Below are 24376 nucleotides of genomic sequence, written 5' to 3' on the forward strand. Positions count from 1 at the left end.
GAGGAGGAGGAGGAGGAGGAGGAGGAGGAGGACAAGTACTCAGGGACATAGTCATGTAAGGTTAAGTAACAAAACAGAAATTTACTAGCTTTATCGCACTAGTCTCAAGGAATAATTTTTAACATTAGCATGGAAAAAGTATTATTAATGATGTGCTAGACTCAACTCATCACCAGCTCATAAAAGGCAACTGCTAAATTTTAAGGAATCTTGTAACCCAGCTGGTAAACTACTAAAGCCAACCACATTGGGAGTATTTACACTATGAAAATTGAAGGGGGAAAAAAGAAAGAAAGAAGGAAAGAAAACAAAATGAGGGCACACCACTTTCCTTTCACAGAAAGTCAGTAGACTAGAATGTCAGGAGACACACTGGCACTCATATTTGCCAGCAATCAAATGGGCCCACAGCAGTAATAATGAGAATATGAAGGAGAATATGGTCAAGTCTCCCCATGATTTTCCTTGCTACCATCACTGACTCCATAACATCTCTCTGAAATCTTTGCAGACACAATAGTAGAAAGGAAGAGAAAACTTCACAGAAAGAAAGGAAGAATGCCAATCTAAAGAGGAAGGTCTAACACAGAACATCATTTCTGCAAACCTGGGAGAAAGAGCTGCCAAGGAAGATGACCTGTGACATCAATTTCTTTGGAAAGAGTAAACACACTGGAAGGAGAAGAGCAATGAATTGTGGGTATTCTGCAGCCACATTAAGAGCTCTGAACCATAAAGCTCTGTGCTGTCTCTGCAGATTCTTTAACACTGTATAAGATGAAAATTATTTAATATACTCTAATTTTCTTCTTACTATGCAGAGTTTTTATAACTAGTAGAAAGTACATGAAGAGCTCATATAAGAACCACAAACAAAATGTTAAGTGCTAGACTACCCTTGAAAGTCACAGATTTTTTACTTTCTTCCAATTACGTTGCATCTGTATTTGGGGAATCAAAGACATCTTTGTCTTTGTCCAGTCATGGATCAGGTTTATAGCATTCTTATAGGAGCTTTTGCATATTAAATAAAATTTGGCTTTTTTTCCTTTTTTTTTTTTTTTGCTTAGTGATCTGTCATTTTTAAATTTCGTTCATTTTTGATGTTCATCTAAAATTCGATTCTTAAAATGCAAGTGTAATAGCTGCAGATTTAGTTCAGTTGCTTTGCAGATGGCCCGGCATGCAGGAAGCTTTGAGTTCAAGCCCTAGCACCAAATGAACTCAATGCAGTGGCAGATTCCGGTAACCCCAGTACTAGGGAGGCACAGGATGCCAAGCTGAAGGTCATGCTCGGTGCACAGTAAGCGTGAGGCCAGCCTGGGACACATGAGGCATAGCACCAAACAAACAAACAAACAAACAAATAAGTAAATAAATAAAAATTACATCTGAAAAATAATGATAGTACACTTGTATAAAGAGCAAAAGACACACCCTGCTTTTAAATATCTGCAAATATTTGTATGTTTAAAGGGACAGAAAGAGCAATTATGCTCTGAATGAGATTGCTGTCTCATTCAGGCAAAGAAATGCTCTTAGGGACTGCCTGGTGTCCCACTCAAAAGAATAGTGACACTTCTGGTACAGTCACAGTACCAGCAGTACCACAGTACCAACCTTTATGGTTTTCCTCTTCATATGGATATTATTCATTCATCCATTTGTTTCTAGAGTCACATTGATCCTGCAAGAGAAGCATAGTAAAAGCTAGTGTGAGGGTAAGTTCTAGAGGACAACATTCCTTAATAAGTTCTAGAGGACAACATTCCTTGTCGGGAAAAGAGGGGGGGAATCCACCTGAAGATGGAGGCAATGGAGGAAGCTGCATCAGCTGTGGCACTCTGACAATACTGTCACCAAGAGAGGATCAAATCCTAGATGGAGATGAAGGAAGGAATTATAAAACGATGTAGCATGGGGAGGGGTGTGGGCTGAGGAGGAAAGGGCCAAGGCTGAGTTAGGTGTGAATTCACTATATGTGAAGAACTCACAGATATTTAAGCTAGTGCCTCAAGTTCATTATTCACAGTAACATAAGACATTTTAAAGAAATGGTTTTTGTTTTTGTTTTTGTTTTGAGAAAATGATCACTTTCCCTTTCTAAGTGACACACATGTAGAGAATAATTAATATGGCTGAATTGGGAATCAACCGATTAGTCAATAATCAAATTCCCTTTTAAACATAAAATTGAAGCACATCAAAAAACAGTCAGAATGACTAAGATCAAAAACTCAGGTGACAGCAGATGCTGGCAAGGATGTGGAGAAAGAGGAACACTCCTCCATTGCTGGTGGGATTGCAAGTTGGTACAACCACTCGGGAAATCAGTCTGGTGGTTCCTCAGAAAATTGGACATAGTACTACCAGAAAATTGAGCAATACTACCACTGGGCATATACCCAGAAGATGCTCCAACTTGTAATAAGGATACATGCTCCACTCTGTTCATAGCAGTCTGATTTATAATAGCCAGAATCTAGATAGAAACCAGATGTCCCTCAACAGAGAGGGGAATGAATACAGAAAATGTGGTACATTTATGCAATGGAGTACTACGCAGCTATTAAAAACAATGAATTTATGAAATTATTAGACAAATTGATGGATCTGGAAGATATTATTCTAAGTGAGGTAACCCAATCACAAAAGAACACACTGATATGCACTTACTGAGAAGTGGATATTAGCCCAGAAGCTCAGAATACCCAAGATAAAATTTGCAAACCACATGAAACTCAAGAAGAAGGAAGACCAAAGTGTGGATACTTTGATCCTTCTTAGAATGGGGAACAAATACCCATGGAAGGAGTTACAGAGACAAATTTTGAAGCAGAGACTAAAGGAATGACCATCCAGAGTCTGCCCCACCTGGGGATCCATCCCATAAACAACCAACAAACCCAGACACTATTGTGGATGCCAATAAGAGCTGGTTAACAGGCGCCTGATATAGCTGTCTCCTGAGAGGCTCTGCCAGTGCCTGACAAATACAGAAATGGATGCTCACGGTCATTGGACAAAGCACAGGGTCCCCAATGAAGGATCTAGAGAAAGTACCCAAAGAGCTGAAGCGGGTTACAGTCCCCTGGAGGAACAACACTATGAACCAACCAGTACCCCCAGAGAGCCCTGGGACTAAACCACCAATCAAAGAAAACACATGGAGGGACTCATGGCTCTAGCTGCATATGTAACAGAGGATGGCCTAGTCTATCATCAATGGGAGGAAAGGCCCTTGGTCCTGTGAAGGTTCTATGCCCCAGTACAGGGGAATGCCAGAAAACAGGAGTGGGTGGGTTGGGGAGCAGAAAGAGTAGGGAGGGGATAGGGGATTTCCAGAGGGGAAACTAGAAAAGGGGATAACAATTGAAATGTAAATAAAGAAAATATCTAATAAAAATAAAACATAAATTTTTTTTAAAAATTCATGATCAAAAATTTTACATTTATATGGTTGGCATAATGTTGTACATCCCCAGGCCACCTAGATTTCTGGAACTACAATAACCATCCTTGGCCTGGAGAACACTGAACACAGCAGGCCATCTTGCTTCTCTTAGCCTCATTTATTCATCATGATCATATAACCAACATTACAATTTCCATTGCATGAGACAAATTTTCTTTGGCATTCAGTGGAGCCAGCTTATTAGCCACAGCCTTTTCCGGGTTGAAAATCACACCCAGGAGGGAATACGTCTTGGAATTAACAGTACCCAGTCTCTGCCAGTGCCTCTGAGGTGTGGCAATGGCCTGGCTTTCCATGTGTGTTTGTGTACATCCACAAAATGCACACCCTCTTGGGGCTAAAGCCCTTGGTGAAGAGCTATACAGCCTACGCGATCTATGGTCTTGGGATGTGTTGTCACCTGACTTGCATTTTCCTACTCCATCTCTTACCATGTCTCAAGACACACCCCTCACATGACCTGCAATTTGCTATACTACTAGAAAGGCTACTAAAAAAAAAGTAACATAATATTTTAATATTAATGAAAAATTAGAAATATTCTCATGCCATTCAGAATAAATTGCCACTTTGCCTTACAAAACCTTGCTATTTTATCCCTTAAAATGCAGAGAAAGTCATAAATTACATGATGTCACCAGGAATATCTTGTCCATTGTAATCTCCAAAGTGCATTTATTGCAAGCAGTTCTAACTTCTTAGGAAAATAGGCAAGAATTTTCAACACTCATTACAATCTTGTAAATTTCAAGACAAGACTATATGTTTTCATATTTTCATAAATATTCATACCAATACACTACACTGCCAGATCCACACATGGACTCAGTCAACTATTGATCAAAACTATTCAGGAAAAAAACCTGTATCAATACTGAGTATGCATATATGCTTTTTCCTGTTATTTCCCCTAACAATTTAGTATATAACATATCCACAGAATAGTGATATTGTATTAGGTATTACAAGTAACCTACTAGCTGTTACAAATGACCAAATGGGTGACTTAGGGTACAGACGAAGATGATGACACAGGTTATCTCTAAATACAGTTTATGACAGGAACTCGGGCATCCTTTAACTCTGGCATACAGAGAGATCTAGAAGTAAAGTCTCTGGATACCACAAGGCACTTAAATCATGAACGTGATTTTAAACACATTAATGTTTCATATAAAACAGTTAATACTTAATTGGAGCACTACATTCATCATTATTTACTCCTCAATTTTGGTTAAAATTTTTGTTAATCACCAGTAACACTAGAACATCCTACATGTAAGTCTTCTATGAACCAAGACCCCTGGTAACCTGAATAATACTATTGTATAAGAGGTAAAGATGCACCTCACCCACACCCCCACCAAGGACAGACATGGGGACTTTAGTAAGGAAGGGAAACTGCCTAGGGGACCTCAAACATTATGATATCCTCATCCTGCACCACTGATTTCATCCCTGCCAATTTGCGTTTCTGCAGAAGAAGAAGGTAATGCTGCCATAGCGCCCCCACTGATTCTGGGGTATCCAATGGCGGACCCAGAGGACTTTAGATCAATGAATGGTTGTAAAAGGAATGACCGAAAGAAGCTACCAGGAAAAAATAAAAGAAAGATCACATAAATGAACTTTCTAGGTTTATTATGTGGATATGCTACCTAAGTAATTTAGGTCTTAATTACATAATCTATACAATCAATCTGTAGACTTAAACATTAAACTGTACTGAGTATTCATAACTTAATACCATACATTTTTACAGACTTTGGGGACTCAATAGAGAATCCTGATGGTTTAGTTGAGCACGCAACCTACTTTTAGATCCACTAGCCCATGATGAAACTGATTGAACTTGTATTTTGTACCCAAAAAAACAATTTAGATGATCTCAGGGTTCCTTGGAATCTAACATTTTGTCCAAAGTTGCAGAGTGCAATTCTTTATGGTTTAATCTTACCACCTACCCTCACAGACCCTGCAGTTTACATGTGAACCCTCAGATGTTATAAAGCTGGAGAGAGCCTCGCTTTTTAAGACGACCTGAATTTTGCTTTTCGCCAATTCAAACTCCTAAGAGACCGTTGAAGATCCAGCTGTGCCTGAGAGTGTCCACCACGCACATTAAACGCACAAGTGAATGTAAGAAAATGAAGACTCGTGTAGGGCTATGAAGATGGCGCTCTAATCTAAGAGCCATCATGTACTGGCAGCATGCCCTTCAAAAACTCATCCAGGACCACGGAAGTCCAATTTGCTTTTCCATGGAGGCAGGAAGGCTGATAATAGTTTTTTTCTCTGTCTCCCATGCGGACCCTAACTGAAGAAATGTTTACATGTTTATCTATAAAACCGTAAGTGCCATACGCAGAAGAATTGGCACGCTTTCGTCAGTGGCTGAAATATTTAACAGAGAAAAATTAAAAAAGATTCTGTTCAATGGAGCCCACATGACAGAAGAGGTGAGTTTCAGAATTTATTCATGCTAAGAGACCTTCATGTGGTTTTCCAACTCCCCTTAAAAACCAAAGCATGATGTGAAATAGGAAAAAAAAAGGTACATTTCCAGCAACTGTTAATCTCTCATCAATTTCTAAATTAAACTTACTTATCTCTGCCAAATAAATATCTGAAATTATCTTGTAAGATTTTTCAAAGCAGAGACATTTTGAATACCAGTAGCCACATCGAAAACGGAAACATAGAAACAAAAAAAAATGAAAAACACAACAACAAAAACCAACTTGTGATGCAGGTCTCTTATCCCTGGTTGGATATCACTACCATCTATGTCTTCTTTTCAGAAGTTGTACTATAGCCACCACTTAAAGTGCAAATCTTGTGCTAGACAATGATCTACTGATGATTTATAATGTACCATTCATTGGTATCAAGGCTTGCATCAAGGACATGGACTTTTGATTTGTGTTTCTCTGGCCGTAAGTGGCAGAATCCATTCACTCTAAGCATTGTTAGCAGACTGATATGAGATGTATCCGCGCACATGGAGGTCTGTGGCATTCTGCTCTGTAGACCTGTGAGAATTTTCCCCTGGTCTTAGTACTGAGTAAATTGTTCAGTAGAATGACCACTGAACATGACATACATATACATATGCACACACACACACACACACACACACACACACACACTGGTTACTAGGAATCACATAAATCCTCCACAGGATCCTCTCTGGTTTTGCAGTAGCTAACCAGGAACAGTAATAATACCAATCTGAAAATTAAGGACAATGGCAGAAATAGTCATTTAGGTCATTAACTTAAACCAGCAATCTTTCCCGTGATTTTCTACGTTATTGGATAAACTAAGTGTTGGATGGGTTCAAGGGTCAAAGTGTTCAGTATCCATGTGTCTGCTGTGTGGCTAACACACTTCCTTCCGGCTTTATTTTAAAAGTGAAGGCAAATTTAAAAGACGAAAGAAAACAAATAAGAAAGAAAAACAAAAAGGAAAAGACAAAACAAAGACAAAAAACAAAACCTTGCACTGAAGAGATGGCTTGGTGCTTAAAAGCACTTGCTACTCTTCGTGGAAGACCCAAGTTCAGTCCCCGACATTTAAGTTGTGTAGGTCAAAGCAGCTGTACCATGAGCACCAGAAGGATGTGGTGTCTCTGCACTCCTCGGGAGACCTGCACAAATGTATGCACACTCCCCACATCTGTGAGTATCCTTTAAAGTGGTGATAATAAATCTTTAGAGAAGATTTTAAAGCCTCATCACATAGTGTTGTGGAACTCATTTGCCTGGTTTCTAAGACTGTTCTATATTGTCATTAGACAAAGGACAGCAAAGGATATGTTACCCTTCTAATACAAACATGAGGAAGCAGAAAGGTCACGGAAAGAATTTTAGATTTGTTCTCAACCAAAATGGCGCTGCCTGGCGCCAGCAATATAAAGTGTGTGTGTGTGTGTGTGTGTGCGTGTGCGTGTGCGTGTGTGTGTGTGTGTGTGTGTTTAAAGTAAGTCTTACTTGTTCTTTTCTTTTTTAGATTTATTTATTTATTATATGTAAGTACACTGTAGCTGTGTTCAGAAACACCAGAAGAGGGCATCAGATCTCATTACCGATGGTTGTGAGCCACCATGTGGCTGCTAGGATTTGAACTCAGAACCTCCAGAAGAGCAGTCAGCGCTCTTAACCACTGAGCCATCTCGCCAGCCCCAAAATGTGTGAAAAGGGCGGAAGAAGCAGGGGAAAGTACTGCTGTGTCTGCTATTACTTAAAAAAACAGAGAAGCCTCTGGGTCATGTCTCTCCCCTCTCCCCTCTCCTCTCTCCCCTCTCCCCTCTGAATTTCCACACATGATCATCCAGCTTCTATTAGCATTCAAAGACTTTACACCATAGACTACAGAAATAACCTTGCCTATAACAAAAAGGGATATTTTCCACAAATAAAGCGTCCATTTGGAATACCTTCCAGGGTCCAGACAGGATGTTTCTCTACACTTCCAGGTTCTTTCCTCTCCATCATAGTTCAACCCTCTATTAGGTTCTCAACCTTTAAACGTTACTGTTTAGCACATTTAAGCACTTCAGGCCTGACTGTCCACTTGTTGTTAGGTCTCCTGGAAGTCCCTTTATGTCTGTTCAAACCGAGACAGAGAAACACATTTTGGCTGTGTTTATAGACATCTGACGACTCCGGGCATTTTACTCTCTGCTCAAAGGTAATTTAGTTGTTCTGTTTCAGGCAAATTGAATTCTGGTGCCGTTGCAGCAAGCCCATTTGGAATTCAGCTTTCGAGACAGAGGTTTATAAATGACAGTTTCACTTCTTGTGGTTCTGCATTTTCCGGTACTGATGAAAAGAAATCAAGTAATAAAGATTTATATACATATTCCATTCAGTTACCATAAGTGTAACAGCTGAAGAGGGAACCTGACAGGCCGGTTTTGTGCATGAAAATCTGAGATACTGTATAATTGGTCCCAGTTTGTACTTTAAGTATTAAAGTTTCTACCATGTAAGCTGAGTTTTTATTATTTAAATTTATTTCTGTTTCATCTGTCACAGTGAATATCCTGGAAACTAAAAATATTAGAAGCTTAATCTAAATATTTCTGGAGAGAAATGCAAATCTAAGTGGTATGTTTTAGAGCTATTTTGACTTAAAGGAATGCTTGATAAAAAGTAGGATCCTTGTTGCTAAGTGACAAGTGACACCTACTGCTTCTCCTCTGAACTCCTGAACATCAGATCACAGTATGACATACTACCCAAAAAGACAAGTAGATTTCCAAGGAGAAAATGCCATTCTCTATAGAGAAGCAAATTAGTGTTCTAGCATTGTTAAGCCCTGGTCACAGGTGACCAGCCAATCCCCTCCGCTCCCGCGCGCCTGTGAAGAGTGATATCTTCAAAAAAGGAACAAACAGGACTTGAACTCCCTGTTGAGTACATGTGATAACACTCCAAAAGAATTAAAGTTAGGGGGTCATATTTTCTAATTACCCGGCTATTTTTATAATATTCTATCTTTCTTTTTACACAAACACACACACACACACAGGCATATGCACCAAGTTCCACCCCTTCTCTTGCTCATGGCCCAATCTAATTGCAATATAAAACTTGTAAGAACTCTATTAGATATAGAATTTCAGATTCTCACAGGCATCCTCTGTATGAGAAAAGCATTGTGGCATCATGGGAAGGGTCCAGATATGATGAGGCAGAGCAGAGCGCATCATCATAAAATATTTCTGAGGAATGTGATGAGTTGTTTATCATCTATATGCCCCCCTTTTCTTATTTTTAAACCGATATTATAGGCTTAATTCCCAACCCCCTACTCCCTGCAACACACAGTGCATTTCAGTTTAGTTTATTGTAAACTGAAAAACAGTATGTCTGTAAATTGTAGAGAAGACAGAATTGTTCATATTTAATGTTCTATAAATGTAAGTTGTAACTTTATTGCCAATATTTATTTTCAAGTACACAAAAATGTCTCCACTTGAACTTTCTAGAGAACTAGTGGCTGGGCCATCTTACAGAAAGTTCACAAATGTGACTTTCAACCATTACTATTGTTGTTTCTTACAAACCAACCCTGGGGATGCTGAGGAAGAAGGCTGCCACCCTACACACTTATGTGGTGTTCATAATTCAATCACTAGGGCCATTCAGACACTCAATAGCTAATAGTATTAGGATAAATGGTATTCAAAGGTCATTAATAACCCATATTCAATAACAATCCCCTTGGAATTGTAACTGCATATCCATTGATTGAGAAGTCTCTGTTTGTGAACTCCCTTTTGCTATTTCCGGTTTTATTTCCCAAAAATTATGATTCCACATAAGAAGACCTTGCCATTTAAAAAAAAAATGATAATGAAACTAAAACAGAAAGACAAGCCTATTCTAAGCAGTGAGGTGCCTCTGAGAAGGCAGCTGGAGCAGTTGTGAGGAGCAAGGTTGACTTGTGAAGGACCACTTTCAAAAGGCAGAGCTGAAGCCAGAGCACGGGGACACAGAGTCTGCAGCTGCCATTATTCCTAACTTCCCATCCACAGCAGCACTACATCATTCTGTGAGCTCAGAGAACAAACAGACCCCTAAAAGAAAGTAACCATAGCCAATGAATTAAGCACTTCCTTTGACATATACTGTGCTCAATATAACGGTCTGAAAAGTAATTGAAGCCATGCTTATGTTCAAGGATAATTGCCATTTTATCAGTGAATTGGACAGTCCAAACTCTGATTGGTGTTGCAGCGGCCTGACAGGATGATTACATTTGGTCCTTGTGTGTCTAATTCATGTGATGCAGGTTGTGACAAAATGAAAGCATGTGGCACTTGACCTGGCATATAAGAACATGAGTGCTGCCACATGTGTTAATACATTTTGCCCCACCCCTGCCACCAAACTGAACAATACGAACAGTGGCCATGCACAGGCCTGAACTAAAGGGCTAAGGGTACCACCACCCCTCTCTTAATCCCCAACATCCATAGATAAAATGCAGGATGTAGTAAAACCCTTGGAGTCTTCGGGAGACTGGCGGAGGTAAAGAAAGAATAAGGCTCCCAGTCATGACTGCTCTCTCTATGGTACCTTCTAACACATATATCATTAAAATGTGGTTGTAAGATTTTGCTATCACTGGAAAGCAAAATTATGAAAGCTAATTTAAAAAGAGTCATAAGCACTTAATTCATCCCCATTACAAAATGCTGAGTTCTGAAGAAATACAGCATAAGGTTTACATACTAATCCACTTCAGTAGGTTGTGTCAGAACACAGCTACAAATTGAAGCAGGTGAAGACCCAAACTTTTATATACCAAGCATCTATGGCATACAAAGTAAGTAAGCCCCCTTACTCAGTATGCAACATGCAAACTTGGCTTGCCCGCTGACTGGGGCCTCATAAGCTCTATGTGCAAAACTAAGCAAGATAAAGTCCACGCAAATGCACAGTAAACCATTTGCTTACAGAATAAAAACTTTCCAGCCCATCACAACGGCTGATTGAAATATGTGGCTCTTATCCACTTTTCAATTCATTCACGTGAAATTAGACAAATATTTATCAAAGTGTGGGGGAAACATTCCATCAAATTGAAAGACCTGCGTAGAAAAACAAAGGCACATGCTTAATTACACTTGACAGGTAAATGAAATTGGCATTCTTAAATTATTTATTTAACAAGAATCAGAAATTATCAGATGCAGTATTTCTTTTAAATGTGGATATATTTAAACTCTGAACCCAAGGAAGGCTGAACAAAGCTTATTTTTAGGAACAATTTTGTACATGGATGTAAAGATCGAATAACATGTTCCAGTATGATTTGGACACAGCGATCCAGAAATGGAAGGATTCCGTGTTTGCCGTGACTATCTCTTGGGATGTTCATGCCTTAGGGGCTGAACACATCACTCCAGTGTATGCAAACAGACACCATCATCTCTGTCCTACGTAGCTTATAATCTTGTCCTCAATAGAAAGCTATCACAATAGAAACACAGCCAATTAATAATTCTCAATGATGAGCAAGTTAACATACTGTCACATGCACTGCTTCACTCTGTTCTTCTCTCATGGCAGCACATACCACAGAATCAAAATATATTTGTTCGGAAGGTGAAACGATTTAGTAAAGTTTATTCTTGTTTACAAGGACCCAAAAAGGACCTCCCTACAAGCTGAAAAGTACTAAAATTAGAGTGTGCACTCAAATATGTCCTCGCAGATTGCACATAGCAGAGATAAATGGCACTCTAACGGCCATCTCAATTGGATGGGAAATGCACTGCTATTCATTCATCCATGAATCACCTATAGGGCAGGAATGGTCCTAGTTTCATTTCTTTGTGATAAAATACCCTAACAAAGAACAACTTAGGGTTGACAGAATTTAACAAACTTACAGAGTGCCCAGTTACAGCCCATCAGAGTAGAGAGTCGAGGCAGAAGCTCAAAGCTAGCCAGTTATATAACCTCCACAGAAAAATAAATGCATGTATGCTGCTTGTTTACTTGCTTGCTTGCTCCTTTAAGTTCAGAAATCTCTGCATATGGAATGGTACCACTCACAGTAGACTGGGTACCCCATATCAATAAACACTCTATGTTCCATCCAAGGGTCAATTTGATCAAGACAGTCTTCAATTACTATGCTAATTCCAGGAAATTCTAGGCTTCTCCAAGCTAATATTTAAAACTAGTCACCACAAGAATATAGGATATTAAGAACGACATGTTACAATACCTAGCTTGAAGAAACTTATTATCAATGAGGGTGAACCAAATACAAATAACTGAAAGTTATTATATTTACCATTTTGAATGACTGTCATATGTTAATATTGATTACATTGATTCACGTGTGTCCTTTAATTTAATGCTGCATAAAACACACCAATTCTGTTGAATTAAAATGTTTATCTGTATTGTACAGGGGAAATAACTAATCCTTTTCAATATTCAGCTATATCAAAATGCCACACTTAATGATGTTATAGGAACTCCAGAGAAAGAACAGAATATGAGAAGGAAAAGAAACTAGAAGGGCTTCAGAGAGAAAGACCATCAAAGTCAAAGGGTGAACAGATGGCACTTAAGGACAAGGGCACAGGGTAGGTAGTAGTAGATTTATTTATTTATTAATTTTAAGAATACACAAACACACACACACACACACATACACACACAAACACACAATCAATTAATTCACAAAGAATATATAGACATACATACATATGATTAATCTATGAGCTAATGTTTATAGTGTACATCCTAACCCATGAAAAAAGGAACTCTAATAAAGGAAGAATTTGTTTCAAACAAATAAAAAATAAATCTGGTCTGACCCCTGCTGTATTGAGTATCTTATTTTCCTATAGTGAATTTATGTAACATATGCTAAGTATATCAAAAGCCCTATGAACAATGACTTGAATTTTTATTGTTAGGGTAACATCTCTGATCATCAGATAAAAATCTTCCATTTTACAGTTCAAATACAAGTCAATTAAAATATGTCATCAGAAAGTACACAAGCTTATGTAACAGCCAAGCACTGTTGACAAACTCTGATCTGAGATAAAAATCCAAAGATGTATAAATTGTTGAAGTTTATCTTAAAAGTTTTCTAGACTACAATAAAGTGATTTTGAAAATTAAATGTCAAAAGCTTCTTTAAAAGCAATATCAAATATTGCACAAAAAGACTCCCGCAGACCTAGAGGGGGTGTGTTTCCATTTCTCCATCATCTGGGGCAATGTGTATGGAGCTTATAGACGCTGTGGAAGCTGGGATAAGGCAGGCATAGAGAGACAAGCCTCCCAGGCTCTCACTTATCTGGGCACACTGGAAAGCTTGATCCCAGGTAGAGATTGAAGCAGTAATGAGTGGGTTAGGAAATGGGACAATAAGGTGGAAATCTTCATTGGCTTTAAGATACAAAAACATTAGTTCCAGGTTTTTTGTTTTTTAAACCCAGCTACATAAATAGAGCCTGTAACTCTTAAGTTTCAAATAACTACAGGAATGTAAAGTTTTCTGCTGGGATGTGGGTTTGGCTTGCCTGTGTCTGCCTATACCTCAGTGTCAGAAGCATGGTCCTTAGAGTAGTGATGTTGGGAAGCAGGGGCATCTTTAAGAGACGGACTGAGACCTCCTGCACAAGGAATGAGTCAAGGGCAGCTGGTGTTGGGAGAGATTCACTTCCTAGAGAGAAATTGTCTACTCTTGCTCTGATGTTTCCAGTTGTGCCCTGGGATCTCATCATTCCATCCCTTGTGATGTAGCCAATGGCACTCCACCACAGGTAAGTAGATAACAAAACCCCATTCTTTAACCTCCTAAATTGAGCTGCATGGGATTCTCTTTCTTACAAATTAGCTAGCCCCAGATGTTCTTTTATAGCAACAGAAAACTAAGACAAATTCTTACAGCATGGATATGATACATTCTCAAGGACATATAAATTGTTGTGCAGATGTCATCAAATTATCAATATGTAATAAACATTGTGCTGATATGAAAATGAAAATATGCAATGCCCAAACACAAGCCCCAAAGTCTATTTAAACATAAATAAAACTGAAGCCCTAAAGCCTAAGATTAGGCTCCAGATAGGTATCATGTAGGTTATTTTCTCCCCTAATCTTTAAGAAATTATCACAACTGAAACAACCTGCTGAGAAATTTCCCCTTTTAAGTACACGATCAAAGAAAAAACGCACTGGGTCTTCCAAGGATTCTTTAAATACAGCTAAACACAATATCTGGAAACACTAGACAGGAAAGCTCTTAGTTGCAGAACTCAATTCCTATTGTTTGAAGAAGAAATGTCCACAAATCAGGGCACTTGAAGCAAGGGCAAAAGGAGTGTCCAGCATCACCATTTGGTGGGCATCCGCCAGGTGCCAGAACATTCTACAAATTCAGAGTCAAATTAACTCGCATTATTATTTGCAATGTGCAAGGTGGTAGAATTAATATTCTCATCTTATAGATGTGCAAGCACAAAGAAGGAACTGTAATAAACGACAGGACCTAACATTTGTTAAGCCCCGAATTGTCTCGAGGCAATTCTGATACATACATTTAGAATAACATCTTTATAGGACACACAACAATAAGACATCTTGATTCATGAAAAATATGCAATTTCAATATTTGATGTGCTTTCCTTTCAATAAGCCTGAAGAAAATATTCCTGAGTAAAACAATTTTAGTAAAAACAATTTCCAGTAAAAACAAAATCAGATTGAAAATAGGAGATCCTTTGAATTTTGTTCAATAGTAGGCAAAGCTAACCCCTGAAAGCTACTTATGTAAGAAGGATTTAATGCTCTCTTTAAGTCACTGGATATATATATTTACAGATTTTTCTGAGATTTTAGAATTTTTGTGTAAAATCCGATGCAAAAAAACAAGTTTCATGAATTTAATGAAAGTCTCCTTCTGCCTGGCATCAGAAGCATTTGGAAATATCCAGACAAACACTCACATGGCATTTAACTTTTCATATCACACAAAAACCAAAAAAAATAAAAATAAAAATAAAACAACAACAACAAAAAAAACAAACCCCACGAGCAAACAAACAAAGCAAAGCAAAACCAATAACAACAAAAGGCTTTCTTCATACAAAGGGCTAAAAAGATGTTTCAAAGAAGTATTTCTGCTGTGTGTTTGAGTCAACTAGCACGGGCTGCTAATATTAAGGACATCCTTTCAAAAGGTAAGTCATAATAATTATTGCAATATGCTTCCCTCAGCTTAGAGTATAGTAGACAACTATATGATGTTCAGTCCTTTACAGATTAAAGAATCATGTGATATTAAATCGCATGAATCTAATTTTAACTGTCTCAGTAAAATAATTAATGAGTGTGCATGCCATAAGAAAAGCTAAGTAGAAAGAATTCATGCTTTTCAAGAGTCAACATACAAACAGAAAATTTTAAAATTAATAGAGAAATACAAAGGAACTATAAAATCCTTATTGGGATACATTCAATAACTCTTGCACATAGCACAGCCCCTTGCCTATCACTGGAATTCAAAATACCTCGAGGAGGACTTGAAATGCTGGTGTGGCGGCTGTGTTTTGGGAAGCCACTGTGACATCAGGAAATGGTAAGGACCAGGTATATGAGCTGTCACATAACTTTATATCTTCATAGAAGCTGGACATGAAGGAGAAAAACCACTGCATTTCAAGAAAACCAAATGGATGACAATCTGCCAGGTACCAATTGGGAGTAGGGCTGCTGTCACAGGGTTACTATCGCTATGATGAAACCCCATGACAAGAAACTTGGGAAGGAAAGGGTTTATTCAGCTTATGCTTTCCCATCACAGTTCATCATCAAAGGAAGTCAGCACAGAACCTGGAGCAGGGAAAGCAACCTGGAAGCAGCAGCTGATGCAGAGCCATGGAGGGGTGCTGCTTACTGGCTTGTTCCCCATTCCCCACGGCTTGCTGAGCCTGCCTTTGTATAGAACCCAGGACCACCATTCTGGGGTGGCATCACCCACAATGGGCAAGGCTTCTCTCATCAATCACTGATTAAAACGATGTAATCCGCCACTTGAGGTGTCATGTTTGGTATCTCTGGGGGGGGGGGGCTGCCCTTTTCTGGAGAGAAATGGAGGAGGAGTGGATCTGGGGGAGAGGGGAAGTGTGTGGGGGGGAGGTTGGGAAGAGAAGAGGGAGAGGAAACTGCAGTCTTAATGTCATATATGAGAGAAGAATAAATAAAGAAGGAAGGACAGACAGATGGAGGTGTCACCCCAGTTCCTTAAGTCTACTGCTACCCACTTCACCCACAGGAGGACTCTCCTGTGGCTGGGGAGTCTGTGCCATTGCAGATGCCATCACCAGGAGCTTCTCCACGCCATGTTAGTGACTGCTCAGACGATTACCTCCACTTCCCAACTATCACCATTATCTTCTGAAGGCTTTCCCTCTCTACTAAGTGATGTCTTTAAAGTCACTCCGTTACTCTGTGTTTCATCCCTCTGGAAGCTCAACCAGCGGAGTTTAAGATGACAACCCCTGGATAACTCCCTAAGGGACTTACTTAAAATACACACAACTCTTCTCATATTCAGAGAGCAGGGCTCAGTCGTCATGGATGTTACCGGCATGTCAGTCCTGGAGCTGTGATAGACTTTGCACCATTCTGGTCCCTAGAGTTTCTCACCTAGTGCTGGGGACAGTGGCACTTGGAAATCGGATCATCACTTTTTTTCCTGGAGGAAACTCCTTTCCCAAGGTCCCCATTTCAATCTGTGACACCACCAACATCCAATGGATACGACATTCTGACGACTCAACCTGAATGTTTTTTTTTCAGCACCATGCAATGAAAATCGCAGTGCGCATTACATCAAAAGCTGCTTGTGGTTTTCTTCTGCTGTGGCCCCTCCCCCAGCTCCTCTCCACACAGGCTCCTTTACCCATCTGGACAATTGTCAGCCTCTCTACTTGAGTTGATTCTCACCAATGCACATGAGAAACAAGGCTGAGATTTAAAATAGTCCCCAGTGTTCCATTCTGTCAAGGACTTTATCATTACCATTCATATCCAGCTCACTTCAACTCTTTTAAGCATTCACAGAAATTTCAAATTTTTCTCTCCTTCCAGTGGGAGAGGTTTCATCTCTGCCTCCTGTCAAAGAATCTGACATTATCTCCTCCTCACCAAGCCAAAAAACAGCAGTAAGAGGTGGGGAGGGGAGAGGAAAGTCAAGCTATGCATGGTGGCTCCGGTCCCATAATTCCAGTTCTTAGGAGGAAGTTAGAGCAAGCAGATAAAAACTGAAGGTCAGCCTGTTATATCTTTCTTTAAGTTCAAGGCAAGTCTGGGTTCTATTTAGGAGAGAACCTCTCAAAAACCAGCCACACAACCAAGAAACAGACAAAGCAATCCACCTTGAAGAAAAGAAAGAGTGGGTTTTTAAACTTATCACCAGAGGTGCAGTGAATAGCAGCAGGTTGTACAGCCAGCCCACTGGCCAGCACGCCGCACTCAGTCACATCATGTTTGATGATGATATAATGAAAGCTTTCCCCAAGGAAATTAAAGGAAACAAAGACAAAAATAATTATTGTCATTATCCCACTTAGGCGCATGTGGAAGGTCTACCCAGTGTTGTAAAGCATAAGTCATAAACTAGATTAGAGATAAATGAATTCACCATTCTTAGACTATACAGTAAACATGATTACATAGTCAAAAGCATGGAGACTCTAATGTAATTTTAGAGTTAACATATACATTTAGCGAAGTCATTAAATACAAACCAAAAATTTTAAAAAAAATCAATGTTTCAGACAATAAAAACAATTTTACCAATTTAAAAGCCTAGAAAAGTAGAACTAAAGAATTAAATTTTAAAAAAATCAAACCTAATTTAAAAAAATGTTTAAAACATCTATACCAAGAAACCAAAACACTTGTTGAGAGAAATTAAATACATGTTACAACATGTTTAAGACTGAAAACTCTGGACTAAAATGCAAATTCTCCTCAGGTTGATTCGCAGATTCCATATAAACCCAACTAAAAATCCCAGAAGGGTGGAGGAGGGACGGAAGCAAGATGTGTTGGAAAAACTTTTTCAATCTTAAAATAGAAAGAGGGGAAACAGAATAGCCATGCTTTCTTCCAGAAAAAGAACAAAGTCAGAGGGCCACTAGAGAAGAAAATTCACAAGCACACTGGAGCAGAAAAGAGAACCTGTTAGGAGTCAGGAGAGGTGGCTCAGTGGGTAAGGTCCTTAGTGGATACACATGAAGAAAGGACTGTGGACAACATCCCCACCATGGAGTGGGAGGCAGAGGCAGGAGCCTCTCTGGAAGCCTGTGGACCAGCCAGCCTGGTGTACAAAGCTGCCAAGAGACCATCCAGAAGGCAAGAAACGAAGACTGACATGCCTTCCACTCTCAGGCCTTGGCGTCTCTGCGTGGAAATTCACATGTGAACACACATCAAAATACGCACATGCCTTGATACACACAAGCCCATATACAGTACAGTCGAAAACTTCACACATTCTAGCTCTGTGTATACAGAATCACAGTGAGATGAAGCTAATCGGAGTCAAGGTTAGTGAGGGTACTGACAGGAACGGGATATAAACAGGACTCTCAGGATCGGAGTGTGCTGGTCTTTTTATGTTAATCTGGATGGCTAGTATGTGCATGCATCTAATTGTGAAATTTTACCAAACAGAACACATTTTAGCCATTTTGCATATATATATATATATATATATATATATATATATATATATATATATATATACACACACACATATATATACATACATATATATGTATAGCATATATGTGTATTATATATGCATTTAGTTATTTATATATTTATTATATATATAATATATAATTTAAATGTATTATAATGGACAACTTGTACATGAATAATTAAGGAGGAATGTATAAATATATTTAAATATAATTTTTATATTATATACTTATATTTATATATTTATATTTAATATATGCTAATAAAATCACATATAATATATTCACAAATATTTAAATAAATATATAATTTACATAATGAATATTTGAGTAATTATATATTTTACGTATTAAATATAGCATATGTATAATTTCAGACAAACAAAAAAGTTTTCCTGAAAGATAATTTAGACAAAATAATAATTTTAATCAAATTTCCCAAATTATAGCATGTTGTTTAGAACCAGGAGTCATTCCAAAGCTATATATTCTGCCCCAGCCCAGTAAAACTTACCATTACAACAGCGATTTCCATTACCTCGGGACAAGTATTTACCAGTAAGGGGCTTAAAAGCCACAGTTAGTCAAAAGAGAGCAAGCACACTGAAAAAACCCTTTTCACTCTATGGCAGCCATTATAGCAAACAAGTCTGGGGTTTTGTTTCAACAATACTGTATAGATATATACATATTTGATTAGTAAAGCTAGTGTCAATTAGCTGGGAAAGAAATACAGCTATCTCTCCTTAGTCATTCATGTATAGGTAGTCAAACTTTCTGGGTCTCAACTTCCTATGAAATAAAGGGGTATGAGGCCTTCTCTCCTTCCATTATAAAGTATGGACTCTGGTGACATATTCTTTTTAAATGCACTAATCTATAAGGAACATGCAATGAGATGAAATTAATTAATATTGATCAGCAGAGTATTTAAATTCTAACTCTACATGGATGAATTCATGAAATTTAACACATCATTTTCAGCAGCTCCCAACCAGCTCTGGAGAGAAATACCATGTGCAACTATTTAGACAACAGAAAACTATCATGTCTCCTTAACTTTCCCATATTGGCACTGTGAGCACATAAAAATGGGGGTCATGGAGGGAAATGTCATCCTTATGTCCCGGAAAAGCCAGAGAGTACAGCAGTGGCTGAGCTACCCTCTAAAGCAGTGCAGGAGACACCAGTGGTCTTGGGGAATTCAGACAGCAGGGATTCCTTTCCTACACAGTTCAATAAAGTGCACCGTTATTGCAGAGTTTATTTCGAACTGTAAGCAATTCCATTCCCTACAGTTTTTACCACAGCCACTTGAAGCAGCTCGAGAAATGTATGTCACGTTGTCCTGTGTGATTTAAAGGAGTTTATTGTTTACAATAGTGTCTCCGCAGTAAAAATGCAATCCATAAATCAGGCCCTTGCCAGGCAGCCTGGTGAGTGCTTTATGCGAATTATCTTAAGTAATCCTCATGGCAACCTTGTGAAGAAGGGATATTAACCTCCACTTCACGGGTGAAGAAACAGAATTTGACAGCTCTCAAACCTCAGAGCACAGATTGCAAGTTGTTTGTTTTCTGTCTGATCCCAAAGTGCATTCTCTCTTCCCGATACCCACCCTGCTTCTCACTGGCAGCTGAAGGCTCTGAGCCTCGTCAGTGTGGTTAGGTCTGGTTAGGGCACTGGCTGGGACAGGTGAGAAAAAGAGAATGTAACTAAAGAAACAAATAAAAGACTGCACTTTTATCTTCAGAAGTTGTGTGCGACTGAATAACTGGACCATTGATTGATGAGCGAGTGAGTGAGTGACTGAGTGATTGGCAGTCCTGGATACTAAACCCAGAGCCTTGTGCACTATTGCAAGCACTCTCCTTGTGAGCCACACTCAGATCCCAACTACATGTCACTGATGTATACAGGACTGTTAGCATGACTAACAAATGAATATACTCTAATCTATAACATACTGATAGCATGAGTAACACATGAATATAGTTACAGGTGTGGCAGGTCTCATGGTTGCTACAGGGCCCTCAAATGATGGGAGTCCTTGCCTGAGCCAAGGACTAGACCCTGATCCCCTGCTGAGAATCCCGTTCTGAGAACCAGGAAGCAGCAAGGTCTAATTTTGTTTCTGCCTGTGCGGCATGTCTCTGCGTACTGAGCGAAGGGTATATGAAAGTATAAGGGAGACGTAGTGTTTATTGTTTGCAATGGGGCTCTCCGCAGAATACTACTGAAGAACTCCCAAGGAAATACAAACACCTCCATATGTGAACGCACCAAGTGCACGGATTCACACAGTACTGAAGAACAATGCCTTGGTTTTCAGAGCGGAGCTCATCTCAGGTTATTACATTTGCTTACACTTTGTTGGTCTCTGGATATTGAGTCAGATCTGGCCTTCTTACGGGCTGAATTACGCATCCCTTCTGTCTACTGCCAAGTTCCGTGTCCCCAGTCACTGTCCATGTAAATTTTAATTGTTCCCCATCCACAACGCGGATAAATTAATATGTGCTTCATAGTGAGGCCGCCATGTCTGGAGAATGGAAGCAATGATAGTTGCCAGAAGCGTTTGGTAAAGCTGCTCTGACTTATTTGGTCTTTAAAACATGGAACTAAGAACACTACTAGGCCACAGGCACTGCCAAACATAGAAAGTCAGAAAAGAAAATCAACCAAGCCTGTCCCCTGCTTAAATCGTGCTCACTGTAGAAGGGGAAATGATCATGCTATTTCTAGAAAATGTGGACTAACTCATCCCACTCCCACAGAGGAGAAGTCACTGAAGATTGGCTCACATGTTTTCACATCCAAGTGGTGAAATCAATTAAACACACAAGGGTAAAAGTCCCTCTGGACAGCCACCCACCAGGGCACCTGCTCATGAAGAGGTTTAGTTTCTTTTAACTAATTTAAAGTATCCCACAATTAGCCTTGATTTTGCATGACTTCTGCACTCTGTTTCATGGCCTCCTGGAGATAATCATTTGGTTTCCTTAACAAGCGAATCATGCCTTGATTACTTTCACTATAAACTTCAATCTTTCCTCCACTGAATCAGACACTTCAATTCCTTCCTTCCCTTTCCACTTAAATCCAGTCTACACTTTTTTTTTTAAATTGCCATATTTCAGAGAGTACATCAGCAGATTTTGTTCAAATGCCGTAAAGACGGGCTGATTTACTACCAGCGGCTACTTCAGTAGCCAAGGAGTCCACAGAGTCCACTGGTAATGTGTCCAGTCCCATGACATTGCTCTGCAAGAATTCCAATTTCAAGAATCTTGTACAAAATATAATTTTAGGTGTTTTACTTCTGCTAATAACAGAAACTGTAATCTGTCTGGGCTAGAATAAATGTACTATGGCATTAAAATGAGCTTCCATTTTTTGTGTGTGTTTTTAATGAGGCAATTAGAGACTTATGTAACCTGCTTGACTTACATTTTTATTGGACAGTTTTGATCAAGGACCCACATTTAAACTCTCTATACCACATATTAGGAATCTCCCCAGCCTCCTCCTTTATGTAGTAGCCCTTACTGATATGACTGCTCTGTCCACTGACATCTCAAAAGGCATGTTTTCTTGTTTAATCTAGCATTTAATGTATCTGGATATAAACATATCATAACATGTACTGTTAGTTTAATGCAGCCTTCTGCCCCCTTGGAGAGCTATAATTGTGCAGAATGTATTGGATATTTGCTGGTACCTGATTTTTATCTCACTAGATTATCAATCATTAGTTCTTTGAAAACTCTTACAAAGTGGCCTCAGAAGTGGTACATGTGTCTTCCAAATCAGGCTCATTCATGCACAGCCATGCCTGGACAGAAGTGTCAAGGACTTTCCATAATCCTCATAGCCTATTAAAACCAAACGAGTCCCAGAGGGCCCAAAATAGAACCCAGCATCCAGTCCCGGGTTCGCTGTTAAATCCTGGGGCATAGCTGTGCTTCAATTGATAAAATAAAACATAGCCAATTCTGCATCGCACAGCCACTTCAGTGCTAATGGGAAATGCACTGGGCAGTATACATCATTAACCTGAATACAGCCAGGAATATTACATTACAGTTCTGTTCAGAAACCCCAGCCAGACAATCCTCCTAATTCCAAAATGTCAAACCTACTGATGATAACATTTCATTCCCCCATCAACTTCTCCATATTACTCAATATTTCTCCTTTGACTGTCCTTGGATGTTTTGCTAAGGGAACAAAGTGATTGACACAGTCTGTAATATTCATAATGCATAAAAGAAGGAAGAGACTATACTGTGTGCTTAAGGAATTTCGCGACTTTTTATATCGTTCATAGAAATTAACATACTTCAAAAATCAACCACATACCACACTGCAGTCTTCATTAGTCATCATATGTTCTCCGTAGAGAACATGGAACCACTGCTGTCAAACATACAAGTTCTTACAAGTAGCCACCCTAACTTGGATAAGACACTTTACAGGCAGGCAGCTGTTACCCGACCACCCTTACCAGACAAGGTAAATGGAGCTGTGCCCAGAAGTAAGCAACTTACATACGTGTCCGAATCTATGAAGTCAGAACAAGGAGCAATGCAGTAAAGCACATTCAAATACACTTTCCATGACTGCCAGAAAGGTCTTTCCAATGTCACTGGTCCCCAGGCCCAAGAGATGGCACTGGCTGCTCTTCCAGAGGAAACAATTTTGATCCCCAACACAAAATGATAGCTCACACGGTCTATAACTGATTTTTACGAGATTGGATGCCTTTTTATGGCCTCAGCAGGAGACAGGCACGCACATGTTATACACACAAACATACAGGCAAAATAACGCTACAGATAAAAAATAAAATAAATCTGACAAAAAAAAGTTTTTTCTTAACTCTGGATTGTTCTCTGTGGCTCCTCTTTAAAATGATTCTCTGAATCCTCCCAGCTGGGACTCCCTTGGGTACCAAGCCAGGTATGAATTCACTTGATGAGTAGCCCAATACTCTCCCTTTTTTCACATAATTTCCAATTGCCCAAGGAAGTCAGCAGTCTGCACACCTGTAATGAACTCACGCTATCCTAATTTGAATGTTGTAGCTGATTGACTTAGGAAGCTATGAATCTAAGTGTTCACAGGAGGTAGAAAGTGACATCCAATGAACAGAGGGACTCAGGTGAGGCTGGAACAGGCAAGGATGATGATGACTGTCCCTTGGACGGGGCCAGGCCACTGCATCTGACAACCTCTGCTTCAGAGTTACATCAAAACAAGGTGAGGAATATATTCCCATTTATGAAATCGCCAATTTTATTATAAACAGTCATGCATACAAAACATGTCATAGGTTACACATCAGCAGGTTCATTGCATGGGCTGTATGCTTCTGACCTTCAGATTCAAAACATCATTGAGGACAAGGAAACTGCACACTGTAAACTCCAGATTTACCTGCCTTGTGAATTCCTGACTTTGTGCACAAGGAACATAAATTCATACAACAAAACCTGCTGTTTCTTCCTGAAGCACCAGTTGTCTCTCTAGATTCTTTAGAGGACTTATCAAAGACCTCCACATAAAACCAGAGACACTGAAATTGATAGAGGAGAAAGTGGGGGAAAGCCTCGAAGATATGGGCACAGGGAAAATAT

The 24376-nt window shown here is 39.2% G+C and overlaps 1 protein-coding gene across 3 annotated transcripts in view; it reads right to left on the reverse strand.

Moving 5' to 3' along the window:
• The window catches only part of Klf12 (Kruppel like factor 12), a 403434-nt gene that overhangs the window by 269010 nt on the left and 110048 nt on the right, over positions 1 to 24376 (reverse strand). For all 3 annotated transcript variants that reach the window (XM_029541485.1, XM_029541486.1, XM_021203306.2), the window contains exon 2: positions 1621 to 1687. In XM_029541485.1, coding sequence (XP_029397345.1) covers positions 1621 to 1656 — 36 coding nt within the window. In that variant the 5' untranslated portion in view covers positions 1657 to 1687. The remainder of the gene's footprint in view (positions 1 to 1620; positions 1688 to 24376) is intronic.

Source organism: Mus pahari, chromosome 8 (assembly GCF_900095145.1).
Source record: "Mus pahari chromosome 8, PAHARI_EIJ_v1.1, whole genome shotgun sequence".
Classification (NCBI taxonomy): Eukaryota; Metazoa; Chordata; class Mammalia; order Rodentia; family Muridae; genus Mus; species Mus pahari.